The sequence below is a fragment of the Mugil cephalus genome, chromosome 5, assembly GCF_022458985.1.
Source record: "Mugil cephalus isolate CIBA_MC_2020 chromosome 5, CIBA_Mcephalus_1.1, whole genome shotgun sequence".
NCBI classification, from domain to species: Eukaryota; Metazoa; Chordata; class Actinopteri; order Mugiliformes; family Mugilidae; genus Mugil; species Mugil cephalus.
Genome location: NC_061774.1, coordinates 2,645,552 through 2,665,793, shown reverse-complemented (window position 1 = coordinate 2,665,793; position 20,242 = coordinate 2,645,552). Strand labels below are relative to the sequence as shown.

The 20,242-nt window shown below is 42.3% G+C and overlaps 1 protein-coding gene across 6 annotated transcripts in view; it reads left to right on the top strand.

Annotated features, from left to right (window-relative positions):
• fam13b (family with sequence similarity 13 member B) overlaps positions 1-17,907 on the top strand; it is a 59,552-nt gene extending 41,645 nt beyond the window's left edge. For 2 of the 6 annotated variants that reach the window (XM_047585891.1, XM_047585889.1), the window contains exons 8-24: positions 1,848-1,892; positions 5,466-5,561; positions 5,914-6,049; positions 7,642-7,745; positions 8,129-8,180; positions 8,398-8,527; positions 8,987-9,058; positions 9,493-9,766; positions 9,853-9,994; positions 10,421-10,502; positions 11,151-11,357; positions 11,873-12,138; positions 12,374-12,457; positions 12,564-12,659; positions 12,793-13,109; positions 13,641-13,742; positions 14,093-17,907. In XM_047585891.1, coding sequence (XP_047441847.1) covers positions 1,848-1,892; positions 5,466-5,561; positions 5,914-6,049; positions 7,642-7,745; positions 8,129-8,180; positions 8,398-8,527; positions 8,987-9,058; positions 9,493-9,766; positions 9,853-9,994; positions 10,421-10,502; positions 11,151-11,357; positions 11,873-12,138; positions 12,374-12,457; positions 12,564-12,659; positions 12,793-13,109; positions 13,641-13,742; positions 14,093-14,216 — 2,329 coding nt within the window. In that variant the 3' untranslated portion in view covers positions 14,217-17,907. The remainder of the gene's footprint in view (positions 1-1,847; positions 1,893-5,465; positions 5,562-5,913; positions 6,050-7,641; positions 7,746-8,128; positions 8,181-8,397; positions 8,528-8,986; positions 9,059-9,492; positions 9,767-9,852; positions 9,995-10,420; positions 10,503-11,150; positions 11,358-11,872; positions 12,139-12,373; positions 12,458-12,563; positions 12,660-12,792; positions 13,110-13,640; positions 13,743-14,092) is intronic. The other 4 variants (XM_047585893.1, XM_047585892.1, XM_047585894.1 and 1 more) reach the window with 4 other exon arrangements.
• Positions 17,908-20,242: the final 2,335 nt, after the last annotated feature.

Below are 20,242 nucleotides of genomic sequence, written 5' to 3'. Positions count from 1 at the left end.
TGCTGTTTCAAGTTATTATGACGGTTACACTTGATTAGTGAAGAGTAACTGTACGTTTTCACCTTGAGACATAATCAAAACCACTTTCTAGTCTGTACTCAGTCAGTGATCTCATCTGCCCTTCATGGTGTCTCAGCAGAGGAGGAAATGCCCTAAAGGTCCCTCTAAAGGACACCACGTTTAGTCCTAGAAGGTACAACTGAAGCTGATAGAAATGTTAACTTTTCTGCTCAAAGAGGTCGAGGAGAACCGTTTTCATTCAAGTCCTCAGGGGCACAGTGGTGTAAGATGAGATGTTATCTTTGCTACTTAGGGCCCATGGTGATTATGTAACGTCCTAAAGGGCCCTATCAAGGATCTATTGTTAGAGATGCAGCCACCCAGTGCAGCCCCTTAGGGTCCTGCTCAGCAGGAGAGCTACTGTCAGATGTTATCAGTGCGCCAAAGGGACAGGCGCTGCTGTAAGGAGCCTGCAGGCCTCACTTCTCTGTAGAGGCCATTTCTTCATGTTTTCTAACAAGAAAAGGAAAGTGGAGGGAAGATTCACATGACAAGGATCTGATGTAAACTCATTCTGAAAAGTCACTGACACAAATGGAATACAAGAAATATAACATTGTATGAAGGGCAAGAGAACAAAAGAGAACGTTGTGTTTTCATAATATCTCTGCCCTCAGAATCGGTCCTGTTTGACATTAGTATCGTGTTTAGCTGCCTTCTGGCCGGCTTACTGTCCCACACACACAATCAAGGTTACTGTGTCAGTGAGATGGTTGTTGCATTCAAAGTCTGTCTGAATAAAAGAAGGAGAGACTATTTAAGAGGAAAGAAGAGATTATGTTAAAGATTTTTGCAGGTGGAACAGGAGAGCGAGGTGACAGATACTTGAGAGAGTTAACAAAATGTATTAGAAGCTGAATATAAAAGACGGCTAATGAGGAGCGAGAGGTAAACACAAAGGATGTGATGAGGCTAGATAGGATGTGAAAATCATCAAGAATGTGAGGAGGAGATTGTAAAAGAAGAAAGATTGAGGGCATTCTTGCTTTCCCATCTGCCATTAATAATTCAGTCTGTATCGATCTACCTTAGCACTGCATTAGAAGTGTGTGTCTGTGTGTAAGAGCTGGGCACGCATGCACACATATAGCTTACATAATGTCAGCTGTTGTTTTTCTAATGAGCTGAGTTTGACTGCCTGAGACACGCACACACACTATATATGAGATGTATCCACATACTGGGGCATAATGTGAGTGACCTTGTGTGGTATGCAGGTTGTGTAGGAGTGTTATATAAATCTGGAGTCCTGGCGTGCCTGTCGGTGTGTTTGTGAGTCCAGTGTCAGGACCACACCTCGGCCGCCTCCCTGTTTCATAGCACTCGCGCACACACACTTCCTAGAGGATGGAAGAACATGACACGCACTCTTGTATCTGATCCGCTGAGTCTAGCCTAAATAAAAAATCTGCCCACCCAGAGTGGCGCCACTGCCTCCAACTTTGTATATTTGTACATTTCTTGTGATTGTCATTTGGCCCAGGGGATCTTAGATTAGCAGAACACAAGCTCATCACATATCTTCACTTCATGCATCTTTGTTTCATTGGATTTTCCTCCTCAGCATTTAACCTCAGCTTTGTCTCTCTAACAGAAAAGCAGTACATCCAAACTATTTCATTGTTAATGTCATTCTTCTCATCCTTCTTCCCTGTTTTGACTCCTGCTGCGCAGCGCGCGCACACACACACGCACACACACCCCCCTCCAAGGTCGTCACTGTGTCAGTGTATGAAAGGAGTACGTGATGTTCTAACCATGTCCTTTTCCCCTCTCCGACTCTGCAGCTCCCACCTCTCCCCAATATCCATCCTGCCTGCTGACTCCGCCGAGTAAGTCCCCACACAGACACAACATCACAATGACTTACACGGCCGCTGCTTTATGCGCACACACACTTGTATATGGATTACAGCTGCACAGATGCCTGCGTGTTCGTTGAGTTGAATAAATCACAGGTAAACTGAAAACGTGTCGTCTGACTAGTCGTTATAGCAAACTGTTTACATCCAGCAAAGTCATTCACTGTGACAATACAATCATACAAAGCAGCAAATAATGCGTTAACTCCAAGAGAAGGAGCCAAGTTAGCTCAAGTGTGAGGAGGCAGTAAAACACCATCTGCTCAAGAGGCAGAGAAAACAGAAATCAAAAAGGCAGGGCGAAGACTGGATTTAAAAGATGAAAAGAAGAAGACATGTGGAGGAAGTAGGAGAACCTGTGTTTTGTTTGTGAAACTAAACTAAAGCATTTTGCACACCCCAGTGCATTCAGAGCCTTATCTAGTCGAAGTGAGCAGTCACATGACTGTCAGGCTTCTGCACTGTATGACAGGGTAAAATAATTCTCTGCGCTGACATGCACTGATGTGTCTTTACTGACCTGAACGTTAACGGGTGCCGCCTACAAACAGTCTCAGAGCACAGCAACACTCACATTCAATAGTTAACAGTAACAGAGCAAAACTGGAGCTGGACAAATATTCTGAAAGTTTGGTTCAAAAATGACTCCTGTGATTATTCTAAACAAAAGATGCTTAATTTTCTGATGGTTGTTTCAATTCCTCCACACTAGATGTTTAAGCTTCTTTTTAATATGCAAACAGTATCAACACTGTTTCCATTAACTTTGTAATGTAATTTAATATGTACGATTATATAAAGCACATACCATGAACTATTAGAAAGTTTCATTTTAAAAACTACACCTCCCACCGCTGATGAAGATCTCCTTGCTCTAGTGTTTCATTTTCAGTTGATTCTGATCTTCATTCAGTGGAGATTTGGTGAATTTGGAGGTCTCATCTGAGGAAAGTAATACAAGTGCAGGCCTTTGGTTACTGTGACATTGTCCCAGTGTGATTAATGTCTTCACCTCCCTCTGGCTACCAGGATGTGTTCAGAGGCCTCTCCTCTGTTGGAAGGCAGACAGCAGCAGACACGGTGCTTCTCTTCACTGTGGGGGTGTGTGAATAAGACTGCAAGCACATCATCTTTTACTGCTTATGTGTTTGTTTCTAGCAGTCAGGGCTGTCTGTGTGTGATGTATAGTCAGTAAAGCTTCCGACAGCGAGAGGCAGAGCTGCTGCTGCAGGGGAAATTGGGCAGGTAGCGTGTAGTTGTTGTCTTTGTGTTTATATGTTCACAACGCACTTATATTTGACCGCAGCTCAGTACTTACGAGTTTTTTTTCTTACCTTAAATGGACAAAATAGTGCCAACTTCACTGCCAACTCGTCCCTGTGTGACAACACACTGAACATGACCGGTCTGATCTCACTGACTTGGAGCCCTGGAGAAAGCAGATATTAAATAATATGAGAAGGAGAAGGAGTAGATGAAGAGATGAAGTAACAGCTGGTGTGGAGGAGTCGGAGCGAGCTGGTTGTTTTCCCATTTAATGTCTTTTTCTACCAGTTTTACAACCTCTTTGCTGGAGGAGTAACAACACTAACAGATAGTGAGTAGCCAAAGTAAATGAGGGAAGAATATATACTGATCACGAACGAGGTCCAGATAAATGAAATCTCTGCACAGACTGTGGATCATCTGTTGCATGGTCAGAGTGTGGCTGCTTTGTTACCTTTTATAGACCCTAATGTCTTCTACTCTTCCTCCTCTCTCCTCGCTGACTCCACTTTAAGCATTATTAATCCTTTAAGAACTGGACCAGGTTATTGACTTTATAAGGACTTGTTAAGTGGTCCAGGATGAAAAGGAATTGTATTTCAGTGATTAAAAAGATCTCTAAATATTTGATTTATTATCTTTATTGTTAACCTTATTAAATGTCTCTTTATGTACCTAATTGCCATATATATTCTTGCATTCAGCAAAAATAAATAGATGAGTCGATTAGTTTCAGGTTGACAAGTTGGACTTTGGGAGGAAGCTTACATGTAGTTCCTCAAATGAAGGATTAACATGTGCATCACGACTCTGCTGCTAAACCTTCACCTGCATACAAACATCTTAATTAAATGGATGAACAATCCCCTAAGCTTTATTGGATTCAGTAGAACTGAGCTGAAGATCTCATGTGACGTCCAGACAACAAAGGGAAGTGTTACACGTTAAATGAAGGAAGGGTATTTAGCAGTTTACACAACAGTAAGTGTTGGGTTTTTATGTGGAAAAACATTTTGGTCCTGATCCTTAAGTGACAGTTGGATTATTTGAAGTTTCATCAAACGATCACTCTGAATTGTGTAACTTGGAAATTTGTACCCAAGTTCTCTAATGGTATCTTTAGTTTTTTAACAATCGTGTGTTGTCTGATGACTTACTGTCATTGTTTCTAGTCAGACTAGCAAGTTGAGATTCGAGAATGGAGTTCCAGACAATGTCCAGCGTCTGAGTCAGGTTTAAAAAACAGTAAAACTGTCAGGTTTAAGACTCTTGCCCGTCAAATGTGATGTCAGCTGGCTGTGTGAAAGGGTATGACAGTGCGTTATCTTTTGCTCTCACGTGCAGCTAAAGTCTGGTCACATGTGATTGAGCAATACTATTCAGAGCAGAAAGAGGAACCAGAAAACTTCCCGTATGAAAATCAGGCCCCTGCTGACACACTCTGCATATTCATATGACATGTTTATACGCGTTAGTGTTTGATGTATTACTAGTTGTTTTGTTTGCCAACATGGCTACACATTTAAAACACCTTCACAAAATAATAATAATAATAATAATTTATACTGTATTGATCATGTTCCTGCTGTTTGACCCATCCATTTGTTCACACAGTAATGTGTACAGTTGGAGCAGTGGGCTGCAGCCTCTGGTGGCTGCGCCCGGGAGCATATTGGGGGTTAGGTGCTTGCTCAGGGCACCACAGCCATGGACAGGGCGGGAGGCGAACCCGTGACCCTTCGAACCCCAAGCTGTGGTTCATCTTTATTTTGTGCTGGAAGAACTTAAGTTTTCCCAGAACAAGTCCAGAGTTCGACCTTGTGTAGTCTTTATGTACAAGTACGCCCTTTGGTGTGGATTAAATCATGGCTTGTGGGTTTACTTGGCTATTTTCTTTGGCAGATGTGGGAATTTGTCCTTGCATGTTATGTTAGCACTGAATAAACAGAGGGATCACGGTCACAGGATCTCATTCAAAGTAGTTCATTAAACCAGGTAAAGCTTTGGCCCTGCTCTGGTATGGACTCACATCTCTGATAGATTCAGCTGTTCCATTATTAACTCTCTCTTCCATTATTAATCATTGCATTAAAGAAAGGGTGCAAACTAAAATGAACTGCGTACCTTGTCAAAGATTAAACATCATAGTCTCAACAGAAAGATTTGAAGTTTAGTGTATAAAACAAATCATTTCCAGACAGGACGTCCACTCGAGTCACCTCATGAAGCTGGGTCCTGAAACAAACTAAGTTGGTGTGTTTTTGTGTGTTCCTCCAGGATAATTCAGCGAACCATCAGGGCTGCAGTGGAGCAGCACTTCTATGAGCTGAAAACCTCCATCGACCAAGATCTCAGCAACTACGACAGTCAGAGGTGAGAGGGAACACACTTTGTATTTGCACCTGCTGGTAAAAACATTCATTACATGAATTCCTCAGTGGTCGAAAGTGGCATCGGATGACTTTAAAAAACATATCTGACATAGTGAGCATAGTGTTTAAGTACCAAAGGCTCAAATGACCAGTAAACACGTCAAGAGCAGCTATGCTAAGGTGTTTTAGACAACAGGTGTTCAGTCACATGTCAGGTAGTTTGTGTTGTTACCGACTCTCATGCCATAAAGATTTTATGCACTGAAAAGGAAGTTATAGTCTACTCTGTACAGCAGCCACGGCTTACTCACACATTGTAAAATGCTTTATTTACATTTTTATTACATTCTCAGTCCCAGTGAGTCTTCAGATCGGGGTTTCCATGGAGACAGGGAGCAACACATTGATCCAGAGTACAGCCCGTGCAACACAGAAGAGGATACCCCACTCACAAAGATCAAGCAACAGCAAAGTCAGAAGGACACACAGGTCAGTGTTCTGAACACGCACGCACGCACGCACGCACACACACACACACACACACACACTCTCTCTCACACGGAACCGGTCATTAAGTTTTCCATTTGTTTATTTGTTAACATGAATATAATTATTGTTTAAAAAGAATTCAGCCTCTCCTCTCTGCACACAAACAGAAAACGAAATCAGACGGTAACACAAATACACACAGTGAAGATATCCCTGAAAAAAAATAAATAAATAAAAAATCCTGATAATACAAAGGTCCTGTGAGCAGTTGCTGTGTGGGCTGCCAGCATATTTCCCATAGCTAACCTCCCTCATGTCCTAGTGTGTCAGTTCATTCCAAGGCCGAGCGTTTGATAACATCACCACAGTCCATCTTTGTTCTGCTGGGACACTAGTGAGGCAGCTAGAGAGAGACAACAGGCCTGTCTCACACATACATTCACAGATCAGACTAGCAGTGTTGTTTTATACATATAACACAGATTGAATGACATATGGTCAATATCTACTTAAAAGGATGTTTTGTTTCCTTCTGAGGTTCAGCCAGAGCATTTTCCATTTTCAAAACTTACTTTGTGTGTCGTTCAATTTCTTGTGTCCACATTAGAGAGAAAAAGAGCAGCTTTAAGTACATTGAGATGTTGTGCATAACACATCAAGTATCTCGGCTATGCTGCCTTTCTCTGTCTCTGGTCATCTGGAAGGTACTTTGAGTAAGGTTGCCACAGTGGAAATCAAATCAGTGCAGCCTCCCCCCCTTGATCCACAGTGGCTCTTGTCCCAGGAACCATTTTAGCATGCAGATGGAGAGGTGAGAAGCACACAACATGGCAGACAGACAGACAGACAGGCGGGGATGTGCGGGACAGAAGAGAAACCTGTCAGTGGTTTAAACAAGAATTTGAATCCAGTTCCTTAAATAGACCATCTGAACGCAGAGGAATGCATAATGTTGCACAAACACAACACAGATCACATGTTTAAATCTAAACAAACACACATAAATAGGCGGGGATTTTTGTGACATAGGACAAAAAAACCATTTCATCGTTTCTATATAATGAATTTAATTCAGTTTTCTACTTAGTAGGAACCATATCAATTCTGCAGATTAGTAATTACATAAGAATGCCCTACCAAAAGTAAACCACACAGACATCACTGTTACCATCTACATACAAACACACATAAAATATGTTCATTGAGTTTTGTTTATATTTGTTTGTTTTACATACTGGAAAATATATTAAACCATTTATCATACGATTTACTCATATATTTATGAATAAACTATTATTGTTTTCTGAGTAATTTCTGGGTGACTCTGTGGGGAGCTGCATTACTGCATATTCTATTTCTGCAGGATTTCTCCAGTATAGTACAGTATAGAAGCTGTCTACTTTCAGAGGAAGTGAAATCTCACTGTGTGTGGAACAGACATGCACCTGTTAGCGCTTCATTCCAAATTTAACACTGTTTCTATTCTAGTCCATTCATGACTCTGGCTCTGCTCTACAAGTTTTGTTTAAACCTGTTTCCTGTTCATGAAACAAGAAAATCCATTTGAATTTGTTGCTGACGCCTTCCCTCAGATTTCGGTGGACTCCCCTGCCCTGGAGGAAAGCTCGAGAATGGACCTGGATGCGGAGGCTGTGGATGAGGCTGATGATGATGAGAACAACCTTAACACTGCCAAGTGAGCTGTTTGCTTCAGTCTTTTTACAACATCTGTAATAGGAGCAGGAGGCTGTGATATTCTTGCACATGCATCAGTGCATCAGACTCCTTATGTTTACAAACCACTTCAGCCAGAGCTCATTCTACTCTGCATCAGAAACACAGAAACACATCTTAATCTCAATCTCTCAAACAACCTCATTGACTCACATTTTATTCTCGTGCAGTTGTGCGGTGTCACACCTTGTTAATTGTAAAAATGGTTCAGGTAGCATTAACTGTTGGATTAAACATGTGCCAGCGTAAAACAAAATATGAAATGTTCCTCAGACAAAGCGTTGATTTCACTCCCAGTTGAAGCTGAAATAGAAATGAATGAAAATGTCTAATCCTTGTTTCCAGGCAGAACAATCAGCCCCTTGTGACGATGGAGCAGACTGTCACCATAACCTGTGTAAGTAGCAGAATGTAGGAATATATCAGTGTAAAAACACAAGTTATTACCTCCCTGTGTGTTGCATGTTCCTTATTTCACTCCCTTCCAATTCATGTCTTCATATTTCATCCTCCATCTGCACGTTATTCCCACATTTATACCTTTATGTTAAATTGTTGGTGTCCATTTACTCCTCCTTTCACTAATCCCTCTCTCTCTCTCTTTGTTCGTCCAGGACTCCAGTCCTTGCTGCTGTGATCAGAACGCCAACACCAGTGAGACCAACAGGAACCACCCATCGCCATGCCAACTGAACTCTGGTCACAGTCCACACCTCCAGCTTTTCCCTGACAGCCAGTGGGAAGGTATGTGTCATCTCGCCTCAGGTATACCAGCCCCACAAGCCATAAAATATATAGTTTCAGAATGAGAAAAAATAGCATCTGACTCATCCAGGGTTTAAACTGTCATGGAACAACTCTTTTTTTTCTTTTTCTGCCAGACTGTGAGACTCGAGTCTCTCTGCATGTTTAATTTAAGAAAACTCTCCCAAACTGAATCTGAATATATCTGTCTTATGCATTTTTTAATTGCCTCTCAAAATTTTGTCAATTCATCAAACTTTATAGTTTCATTGTCCTTCATTCCCCATGATCCTGTTAAATATCCAGTATGACTGAAGAAACGGTCGGTTATAGTGTGAATGCTGGTTATGAATGACTGACCTCAGTGCTCCTCTTCTCTTCGACCTCTCTCCCTGTCTCCCTGTCCCTCTGCTGTTTCCCCCTCTTCCTCTCCTCCTCTTCCTCCTCCCATCCAAACAGCATCACCCCCCTCCCATCTTCACCTCCCTCCCATCGACTTCTCATGTATGCACCTGCAAAAGGAAGGCCAAGGTGAGTGGTTTCATATGAACACGCCCGCCCACCAGTCTACTGATCCCTCCTTTCATCCTTTCTCACTTGTTTTTGGATGATTGCTTGCTGCTGTGGACACAGGCCTGTGTTAGGATGGTTTTAAAATGTACGTGTATGAAACTAGTTATGAATGAATTCCTGCATGCGAAACACTCGTCCATCAGATTTAATCAGTAAGGTAACTGCGTGTGCTCTGTTCATCTATCCTCTTCAGCTGCAGGGTCTCTAGGCAGATTGATCAAGACTCCTTTCCCTCTGATTACACTTTCTACTCTGCTTTTCTAATCAATCTTTTTCATAACCCCGCTCTTCATCTTTTTCCCTGTGACTCTGTACTCTTAGTTTTTTCTCTCTCTTTACTCCTGACCTCTGTTGACTTCCTCTCCCTCGTCTTTTATTCCTCCCCTTTCCAGACCCTGTCCCAGCTTTCAAATCCTGGCATGACGACAACGAGAGCGGAGAGGCGCAGCTGTCCCCCTTAGCTGGTCGCATGGTTCCTCTCCCCCTGCTGCCCCTAGAGGAGGACGGTGAGGAGGAAGAGGGGGGTGGAGGGCACGATGACTCCCCTTCTTCCTCCCGCTCCCACCCTCACCTCCTGGCACGACGCTTCCTCGATTTTGGAGCGCACAGTGCCCAACGATTTCTCCAGCAGGACCTGGATGCCACCTCGCCCACCAAAGCACAGAGGTAACGATTGGTGCACATCCAGATTTTAAAGTTTGCAAACACATCTCCAGTTTTACGGCAGCTCGTTCACGCTTGTGTGTGTTCAGGCCGAGGCGGGCATCTGTGGGCTCCAAAGAGGCGATGAGAGGAGGAGATTCAGTGACCCACCAGCTCACCAAGAAGCTTCAGCATCTGAAGAAGAAAATTAAACAGTTTGAAGAGCAATTTGAGAAGGAGAGAAACTATAAGGTAAAAAGAAAAAGAGTCGGTTTGCTGCATTAATACAGAAGGACACAAACATGAACTCATTTCTAAATAGTGCAGAAGCATCAACACGTTTTATACACCACGATTACATTTATTATGGCGATGACTTATTTTCACCTACTAACAGCGTGCACAACCTTTTTTTGATAATGGACATTAAAGCATCTTTATTCTGAAATTGCTAATAAACTTTAACAGCTTCTTAACGGCCACTTAAAGTTATGGCCATGAACCTCCAAAGGCACAGTCAGTTTAGTTTATGGTGGACTGAACATACTGTAAGTCTTTCTGAGCACCGTCTATATCGGTTGTGTGCCTAAATTGCTGCTGTGAACTCTGCATTGCATTGTTGTGACCTTTTCTCTGACACACCAAGTGATGCTGGTTTCTCTCGTCCTTTTTCTGCAGCCCTCTCATGCAGACAAGGCAGCTAACCCCAAAGTCCTCAAATGGATGACCGATCTGACCAAGATCCGCAGGCAGATTAAAGGTAAACCCTCTCGATCTTTCTCCGGCTGGTGACATTTGTGTGTGCTGGGTTAGAGTGTCTGTGTGTCATCCTGCTCCGTGCTGGACAGGTTGACCTTTGACCCCTGTAACCTCGCATGTATGCTGGTCTAACAAACATAAGCACGACATGCGCATGTTCGGGGTTGACGTGGCTCTCACATGCGTGACTCCCGCCCTCTAATGTGCTGGTGCGTCCTTGTGAACCCACATTCATTACCTGCAGGGTGAGTTCAGTCTGGTGAAGCAGTTTATACATAAAAATATCCAAAACAAAAGAATAACAAAATATATATAAACAAATCATATGTTGAACAGAATTTGTTGCAGCTTTTCATTCTTTCATGCACTTGTATTCATTCCTTGTAAACAAGCCCACACACCACCTTAAATGTGTCTGTTTGTATTGTTTCACCACACTAAACAAAGCCCAGGCCTCTCTCTCGTTCACCACCTCTGTACGAGGTGACGGCTCTCCTTTTTGGAGAACGCTGTGGCCAAAACATTTCACTCATGTTTCAAATCAAAACTGAAAACCAATAACGCGAGCACCCGCTCTCCACTTTCCTCCTTCCTCCTCCTTATCGCCCAACGACTGATTGATTGATTGATTGACTGATCGGCCAACCAGGACGCCAGCACCACCTTTTACCCAGAAGCACGCTGAGGCACCAGGCTTTGCTCCATTCACACAGACGCCACCATGCTCCCTCCTCCTCCTCCTCCTCCTCCTCCTCCTCCCCTTCCTCCTCCTCCTCTATATGCTCACCTCCCCACCACACACTCACCCCCCCGCTGCACCCCTACTCAAGCCTGAGCTCTAGACCGTTTCACCTCAGTAAGTACAAACCCCTCAGTAAGTAGACATTGCAAACACTACTGACAGTCCTGATGAGGCGGCTTTGTGAGAACATCTTGCTTCCTTGTTTTGGTGTATCTTTTGTTGAAACGACATGTTTCCACATGGTTAGAGAAGGACTCATTGCTGACAGGACATAAAAACGTTTTAATGTGACGTGAAACTTTTTATATTTACAGTAAAACTATCACCTATACAAGAAAATCACACTGTTTTCTTGTATTGGGCCAATTTAAAGTATTTGCAGGATCACATCATATCCAGAACTACTACAATACTGTGGGGGCAGCAATATGATTTCACTGATATTTTTCTGTTTTGTATTTGGGTTATTACTGAGTGTGTTAATGAGTTTTTTTGTTCAGAGTGTGTTGTTGAGGCATGTTCTTCTTTCTCTTTATTTGTAACCAACGCAGCTCTCTTAATGAGTTCCTGCATGTCCGATTGTCCAGTGAGAGACGTTTATGTGCTTCCTTTCTTTCTCTTTCCCTTAGATTTGATTTTCCCACCGTCATCTCCTCATCGCTGTATTCTTCCTTCCCCAGATGCCAAACACCGTGCGGAGAGCGAGCTCGGCCCTCAGACTCGTCCTCGTAGCAACACTTTGCCCAAGAGCTTTGGCTCTACGCTGGATCAAGGTGCTTTTGAAGCAGCTGGGGAGGTCAAAGGTCCTCGTCCCACCAGGGAGGAAACACTGGAGCTGATCGAGCCCAGGGTCAAAGGGAAGAGGCAGGAGGACGGCTGGCCTGATGATATCAAGGTGAGATGTGGAAGACGACACGTGGTAAAATGTCTCACCATCTGTGATTAAACACATTAACAGCTGTGTCAGCAGCATTGATCATAAAACAGAGGATGAGAGACTTTTCAATGAATTACACCTTAAAATTCTGGTTAAATGTCAGGTTGAACATTCTGTCATTAAACTACCTCATGTCATGTTTCAGCTTAATGCAGTTACCAGATGATTAACAGTTTCTTCCCTGCCTCTGTAGAAGATGACCAAGGAGCAGTTATCCTGTGAGAAGACGGTCCTTCAGAAGAATCTGCTGCACTATGAAGGGCTGCATGGTCGACCCGTAAGTTCACCCACATCCTGAATCCTGCAGAGGTTTCAGTGGCTCTGTGAAACTGACTGATGAGAGACATTCAAACATCTCATAATTGGTTTTCTCTCCCTTCTAGGTGACCAGAGAGGAGCGCCTGGTGGTGAAGCCTCTCTACGATCGCTACAGATTGGTCAAACAGATGCTCACCAGAGTCAGCATCACTCCTATCACTGTGAGTACACACACACACACACACACACCAATAAGCAGCTGTGATTGGTTAGGAAACTCGCATCTTTGGTTCACAGAAGTAAAGCTTTAATGCTATAATAGCTATAACGTGGAAACCTTTCGCTCTTTTCCAGGTATCCCCAACTAGCAAGAGACGGAGTCAAACCCTCCAGCCAATCATCGAAGGGGAAACTGCTCATTTCTGGGAGGAGATCAAAGAGGAGGAGGAGGAGGAGCGGAAAGGAGGAGAAGAAGAGGAGAGGGAGGAGGAGGAAGAAGAGGAGGAAGATGCGGAGAGCAGCGGAGGAGAAATGCAGAGCTCTGAGGTCATCATGGCCGTCGACGCCATGAGGAGCCAGAACCAATCTGACAGACAGAGTGACAAGATGGAGGAGGGGTCGGGGAGGCTGGCGCTGGACCTGCGGCTGTCCAGCTCCAACGCCTCGTCCATGTAAGAGCACAAACACTCAGACAGCAGGGCCTCGTGTCACCAATGTAGGGCTCAGTTTGCCATATTTTTTTAGTCTGAACGCACCATTAGCAACAATTGTTTTGGTCCTTGACAAATAAATGTACACAGACATCCCAGTAGAGTAAACACCTTTATCTAAGCCAGAGGTAACTGGACTGAACACAAGTTCAGAACCAGAGGAAGCCCTTAGATGATGAGATGAAACCTAAATTAAGTCCAGTTTCCCTGGATAGAGCTGGATGACAGGATCATCACAGACATTCACCTGTAATGTAGGATAAATCTACTTTTCAGCCACATTTCCTTTGACAAATAATCTCATTTTATTTGTGATGCTGTTGAGCATGTCAGAGTAAGCAGTTCAGGTTGGTACGTCCAGGACAGTTCACTGGGGACGGAGTCGGGAAAATAAAGAGCAAACTACACACATCTTAACTTCAAGCAGCACTGTGCTATTAGTCATCATTATTGCATTGTAACAGCATCCTTATGTTTCCCATCATGCTCCAGGCCGGAGCTGCTGGAACAGCTGTGGAAGGCCAGAGCAGAGAAAAAGAAACTAAGGAAGACCATCCGAGAGTTTGAGGACGACTTCTATCAACATAATGGAAGGTAGGTAGTAGAACAAACCTTTCAGTGAGAAACAACAGCAGCTGGAGCGGAGCTTCATCTATAACACAGTTCTGATATTTAAAACAAATGGAAACAAAGCGGAGACGCTGAACTCCACAGAGATTCACACTGGAGTAACAAAAGTTCTGAGGGCTGAAAAAAGACTTTTTTATTTTTTTAACTGAGCTGTTCACTGTTATTTCAACCTCAGACAAGTTAATCTACCAAGGACACATCAGCTCACTGGGACATGAAAGTGAAAACAAATAGAATGGGGTTTTTCCATGGACTGACCCGGGCTAATGGAAAAACCTTTTCTCACATCTGTCTGTGTCTGTCATCCGCTACAGAAACGTTCAGAAGGAGGACCGGGTGCAGATGCAGGAGGAGTATCGAGAGTACAAGAGGATCAAGGCCAAGCTACGCCTCCTGGAAGTCCTCATCAGCAAACAGGATTCCTCCAAATCCATCTAGACCTCTCCTCAGATCCACCATCACTGCAGCAAAGCCAGGATGTTTATCAGACTCCCTCACACCTGGGAGACTTCAACGCAAACAACAGCACTCCTCCAAACGATCACATGACCTTCATGACCTCCTCCTGCTGTGCTGCTCACGTCATGGGGAAAGAAGTAGGCTTTAGATACATAGTCACAGGCCTTCAGCAGTGCTCAGAATCCTCTGGGATTTCCAAACATAATCTCATAACAAAAACGATCAATCCTGGGGTTGCAATTGATTAAAACTAGACGGTTCAGTCATGAACAGACACAAATTTGACCCCAGTTTCCAGTTTAATTTGCCAAACTTTTTAGGGTGAAAGGGAATAAATGGGCTTAACTTTGAAACTGAATTTTGATCAAAAAATGAATTCAGTGGTTTAATTTACGGTAAATAAAAATTCATTGGCTGTATGAAACTACAGCTTTCCTCTTTGTCCAAAATAAATGTAGCCATACTGGGGTTATTTGCCAAATTTCACAAAGTATTTTAACTAAACTTTTTACAGATCTTTTCCCATGAAGTGAATGCAGCACCACCACAACATAAAGTCACTTCCTTGAGCTACAGCTATTTCCTGCTGCCTCAGTCAAGACTGCATATCATTGTGAGCATAGCAGCAGTTTAAAAACACAGAAAAGGAATAATCACTGTGTTTGTCTTCATCTTCATCATCGTCTCACCGACTCTGACTTAAGACTTTGCACTCGTGTCTCATGTCTCTTTCCTGTTTTTGTGACGGGGTAAAAACAAACAAACTTTCTGTGAATTCGTATTGGACAGCTCAAGGACTGGTATTTTACATGCACTACCCCAAGACTCTTCTTCATTTGGACCGTCTCAAAGTTTTATTTTCAGACTCGTCCCTCTCCACCTTGTTATGAGTGAACTCATTTTAATTTTAACAATAACTTAACATTCTCACACCCTGGATGCACTGACATCTGACTGATTTTAAAATGCATTCACAGAGTTGAAATAACAAGTTTGTGAGTGTATTCTTGTTTTAAAGAGAAAGACATTTTCTGGAATAAAAAACAACTACTAACTGAAAATGGGGGGGGAAAATAATCTTACTAATCGTAAATGATTCTGATTTTCCTTTTTGTTCTTTTTGTTTGCATTCAGGACAGTTTTCCTCCTTTGGAAAATAACCGAGTCAGGTCTTCTTTGAGCATCCTAGGAAAAAAGTGGTGCATTTAAGTTGGAGGCTGAGCGTCGGCTTAAAGGCAGCATTGGACAGAAGATGTTCCCTGGAAACATTTGTATTCACATTTACATTTTATTACATAGGTGGTTGCTGCAGAAATCATTTTGAATTTTCTGCACTAGCTGACATCTTTCATCAGTTGTCTTCTGGTCAGTTTGCTGCGTGGCAGGTTCTGATGGTTTATGAGTGATAAATACTGAAGAAACAAGCCAGTATCTGGTTCATGTTGCTTCTTCAGATGAGTCCAAAAGCACGAAGGCTGCAGGCAGTATTCTAGGAGATGCAAAAGTGATGAGTGCTGGGCAGTTAGCGGACGTTTGGTTGTATCAGTGAGGTGCCAACACTGCCAGCACTGATTTTTAAATGCAGTGTCGTTTCCGAAGGTCTTGTTAGCGTGAGTTAACAAGTTTTTGCACAGTGAAGCAGGACACATCCATGGTGAGCCAGATCTGCAGATCCAGTGAAGTTTGATTTCCTGCTGGCGGGTCAAATGATGAGGCAAAAGTCAGATTCTTTTGGTTTAGTACATGCCAAGAAGCTCCCCCTCTCCATGTTTCTCCTTTAAGGCCATGTTATCTTTTAACAGATACAAGTGAAACTGTCACAGTGTGATTTAAAATATGGGACAAAGAAGTTTCAGTTAACGTGACGTGTTTTTCTATTATCAGAATCTTCTCGGCTGGTGTGGTCGCTACTCGTGTGTTTTGTTTGCTGTATGCAGATAAGACTGATTTTAAGTCGACTGCAGTTGTGAAGGTTTCAACTCGAAGCCATGACTGAGACTAAGAGTTGAACTTGTTCGTGTTTGTGAAGAATACGAGATGGTGCTTGTTTTGCTGGGACGATAAAGTTCAGAGGTTTGATGTAAAGAAAAAAAGATGTTATTTGCACAGCATTCACTGAATGCAGCCCGTTTGTGTTTTTTCATTTGTATTTCTAGAAATGAAGCACTACTTCTTCTATACAAATATAAATATTTACTGTACATAAAAAGAAAAAAAACACATACGAAGGAATGAATGTCAGAAATGTTTAAATTATTTAAAACATCACGTTTGCCCCCCTTTGGTTCATTACATTTGTGATGCCCTGAGAATGTGTTTTTGTTTTTGTTTTAATTATAAATATTGCTAATACTATCATTACCATTATTTTGTGTGATAACAATAATAACCCTTTTGTATCTACTCACCAGCTATAGACGCTAGTCTGGCACACCAACCTGCTCTGTTCTGAATTATTTTGTCGCTCTGTGTATTATAAGCTAATATAGCAGCAGTACTGTAGTCAGCTTGCATGGCAAACAAGAACATAATAGTATGAAAAATATGGTGTATTGTTTCCATTATTTGTGCCATGAATAAGCAGCAATAATAAAAGTTTGCGTAGAGTTTTTAAAGGTTTGGGGTTGTGGGTAACGATGGGTTGGATGTGTTGTGTGAACATTGAGGTCTTCTGTTTGTTCTTGTCACAGACTCTGTTTAGACAATGTGTTTTTACCACTGCGTCATGTCGGCACTGCTGAAAACCAAAATATCAATAAGTCTGTGAGGGATTGAAAAGCCAGTGACAGATGTATCCTATCTGAAAACATTCCAGTTTTTAATCATCATTCAAAAAGTGGAAATGATTATCAATCTCTGAAGGGCTTTTGTTTTAGTTTTTGAGTCCAACAAGTTCAACAGTTTATTCGTTTGGTGCCTCGGTTTCTTCAAATAAGTGAACAAACTCAGTGTTTTTCTGGTTGTTTTTCATTGTGCCTGCGGCAGAGTGGTAAAATTCACATGTGGTTCACACACTGTAAACTGTAAATGCATTCTGTCTCTGTCGGTGTACAGTACGCTTCATCTCACATTTACCCATCTGACGTGCACTGTCGTTTCACAGACCAGGAATTCACAGCAGAAGCCACCATCACACATATCTCTTGGGTCCGTACGTCTCCTCAAAGTGTTTTAGAATTGATCAGTTTTTTGGTCGCAACAGTAACGGAAAACATAAAGATATATTTTTACAAAGTAGTTGGATTTGAGTAAAAAAAGGCTCTAAATCTGTTTGGATTAAAGACATAAATGTCTTGCTGCTTTAAGAAAGTCTAAATTTGGGACTGCACAAAGTAGCCGATTAGCCATTTTTTTTCTTTCAATCATAAACTGTGCAGTTAACAGTCTGGTGACAAAAAAATAAAAATAACTTCATGACATTGTTGAAAATTTTCTTCAAATTCCTTTGACCTGAGGGGATTTGAGGATGGGCTGTTTGTGAGATGACCCTCTGGTCCATCAACATGTGACGCTGTGTTTTATTACATCAATATATTGTATGTACCTATAAATGTTTTCTTACTTTGTGAATGCTTTTTCTGTCATTTCTTCATTAACAAAAAGGATGAGAAAATACAATCAGTAACAGACATTTACACATGAAAATAAAATTTGAAAGCTTGCTACACCACTTCGTCTGCTGTCTGAGTCAAAGTGACAAGCCATGCTCCAGCAACTCACCCTCTATAAAGAAGGGTATATTAAATAAAAAAATGAAATTAAATCTTAAGTTTGAATGAATAATGACTGCTGTCATGTGTACATGTGACACCTATATTATAGCTTCAGAGTTTATCACAACATGGAGAAAATGTATGTTCAAACTTTACAAACAACATTTCTAATGCTGTTTAAAAAGTAATTGCAGCCAAATATACGCTCTATCAGGTACACCTTTATGAGGTACACCTTTTCAATTGCTTGTTAACAAAAATGGCTATGACAGTCAATCACATGGAGGCAATTTATTGAATTTATACATGAAGAGGTGATCAAGACAACTTGCCGACGTTCAAACTGAGCATCAGAATGGGGAAGAAAGGGGATTTAAGTGACTTTGAACGTGGTATGGTTGTATATTGTTGCCAGGTGGGCTGGTCTGAGTATTTCAGAAGCTGCTGATCTACTGGGATTTTCACACACAATCATCTCTAGGGTTTACAGAGAATGTTCTGAAAAAGAGAAAATATCCAGTGAGCAGCAGTTGTGTGGACAAAAATGCCTTGTTGATGTGAGAGGTCAGCGGAGAATGGGCAGACTGGTTGGAGATGAAAGAAAGGCAACAGTTACTCAAAATATAAAATTCCCTCTGGGAAACTTTTAAAGGGCTACGGGGGCTAATGCCACGGGTACCATCTCTATGAACATGAGAGTTAGCACACTTTGCCTACATTTAGCACAATTAACTTACGGTTAGCACAGTTAACCCACAGTTAGCACACTCAACTCACAGCACAGTTTAGCACAGTTAGCTTACAGTTAGCATAGTTATCCTACATTTAGCACACTTAACCCACATTTAGCACAGTTAGCTTACGGTTAGCACAGTTAGTCTGTGTTAGAGAGTAATGTGCGCATATGCGCACGTGTGTATGTGTGCGTCCGAGTACTCTCCCTGTATGTATCTGTAACTGTAATAACATAAAGTTACCTGTGTGTTTGTGTGTGTATGTGTGTGTATGTGTGTGTATGTGTGTGACGTGCTTACATGCGCACGTGTGTGTGTGTAACTGTAATAACAAAGTTACCTGTGTGTTTGTGTGTGCATGTATGTGGCGCGCCTGCACGCACGTGTGTGTGTGTAACTGTGATAACAAAGTTACCTGTGTGGGTGGGAAAGTGTGTGTTGGTGTGTATTGTTGTAACATAAATGCATGAGAGACAGGGATCAGCTGTATTAACAGCAGAGACATCAGAGGAGTCCCCGATTAATGAATTGGTCTCAGCTGTGGCTCTGGCCTGCGGGTCAGGGGTTGCCGTGGCAACCCAAGGTGGTCGTCAATGACGACAGAGGCGCGTGGAGCCGGGACAGAGAGAAGAGCTGGATTTTCTCCCTTTTCGCTGGTCTTGGGCTTACTGTTACAAAACGGTAACTCCTATCAGAACAACAAGCAGACCGTGGGTGTCATAAGTCCTTCCTGAAGACTTTGATATGTTTTTAGTCTTTCTAGAGTAAATATTTTGGATACACATACACACATTAAAAACATGGGCCCCTTCTGCTTCTCTCAGAAAATCTTTGCATTGGAGTGAATGGAGAGCAGACAGCGATGTGACCACGAACAGAGGCTCACAGTTTAAATTCTGTACGTCTCACTGCTTTGCTGAGCACACTGTGAGAGACAGAACAAGTTTGTCTACAACTGTAGAAAAATCTTGTGTCTAGTGTGTAAATTCTGGGACGAGCGTGGAAAGAGAAAAGTTTCAGGCAATTTCACACATGCACTCTCCCTCTAAGTAGTGACATCACACACTCTGGCATGAGTTTTTATGAAAAAGACCATGGTCATTAAACAGTGATTGATCAAAAACTATAAAACTTATCAAAATGAAATTAATACACCAATACACAAGGCTTGTGTCTACATTTTAAAGTTTATGAAGTGTCTAGGAGAAAGTATGTCCGAGCAGTAGACCTTTGACCAGCTATGCTGTAGGGGCTAGAGCCTCGGGCATCGCCTCGTAGCCCTAATAACCACTCGTTACAACCAAGGAATGAAGAATACTATCTCTGAACGCAAACACGTCCAACCTTGAAGAAGATGGGCTCCAGCAGCAGAAGACCACACTGGGTGCCACTCCTGTCAGCTAAGAACAGGAACCTGAGACTACAGTTCACACAGACTCACCAAAACTGGACAACAGAAGATTGGAAAACGTTGTCTGGTCTGATGAGTCTCGATTTTAGCTGCAACATTCGGATGTCAGGGTCAGAATTTGGTGTAAACAACATGGAAGCACGGTTC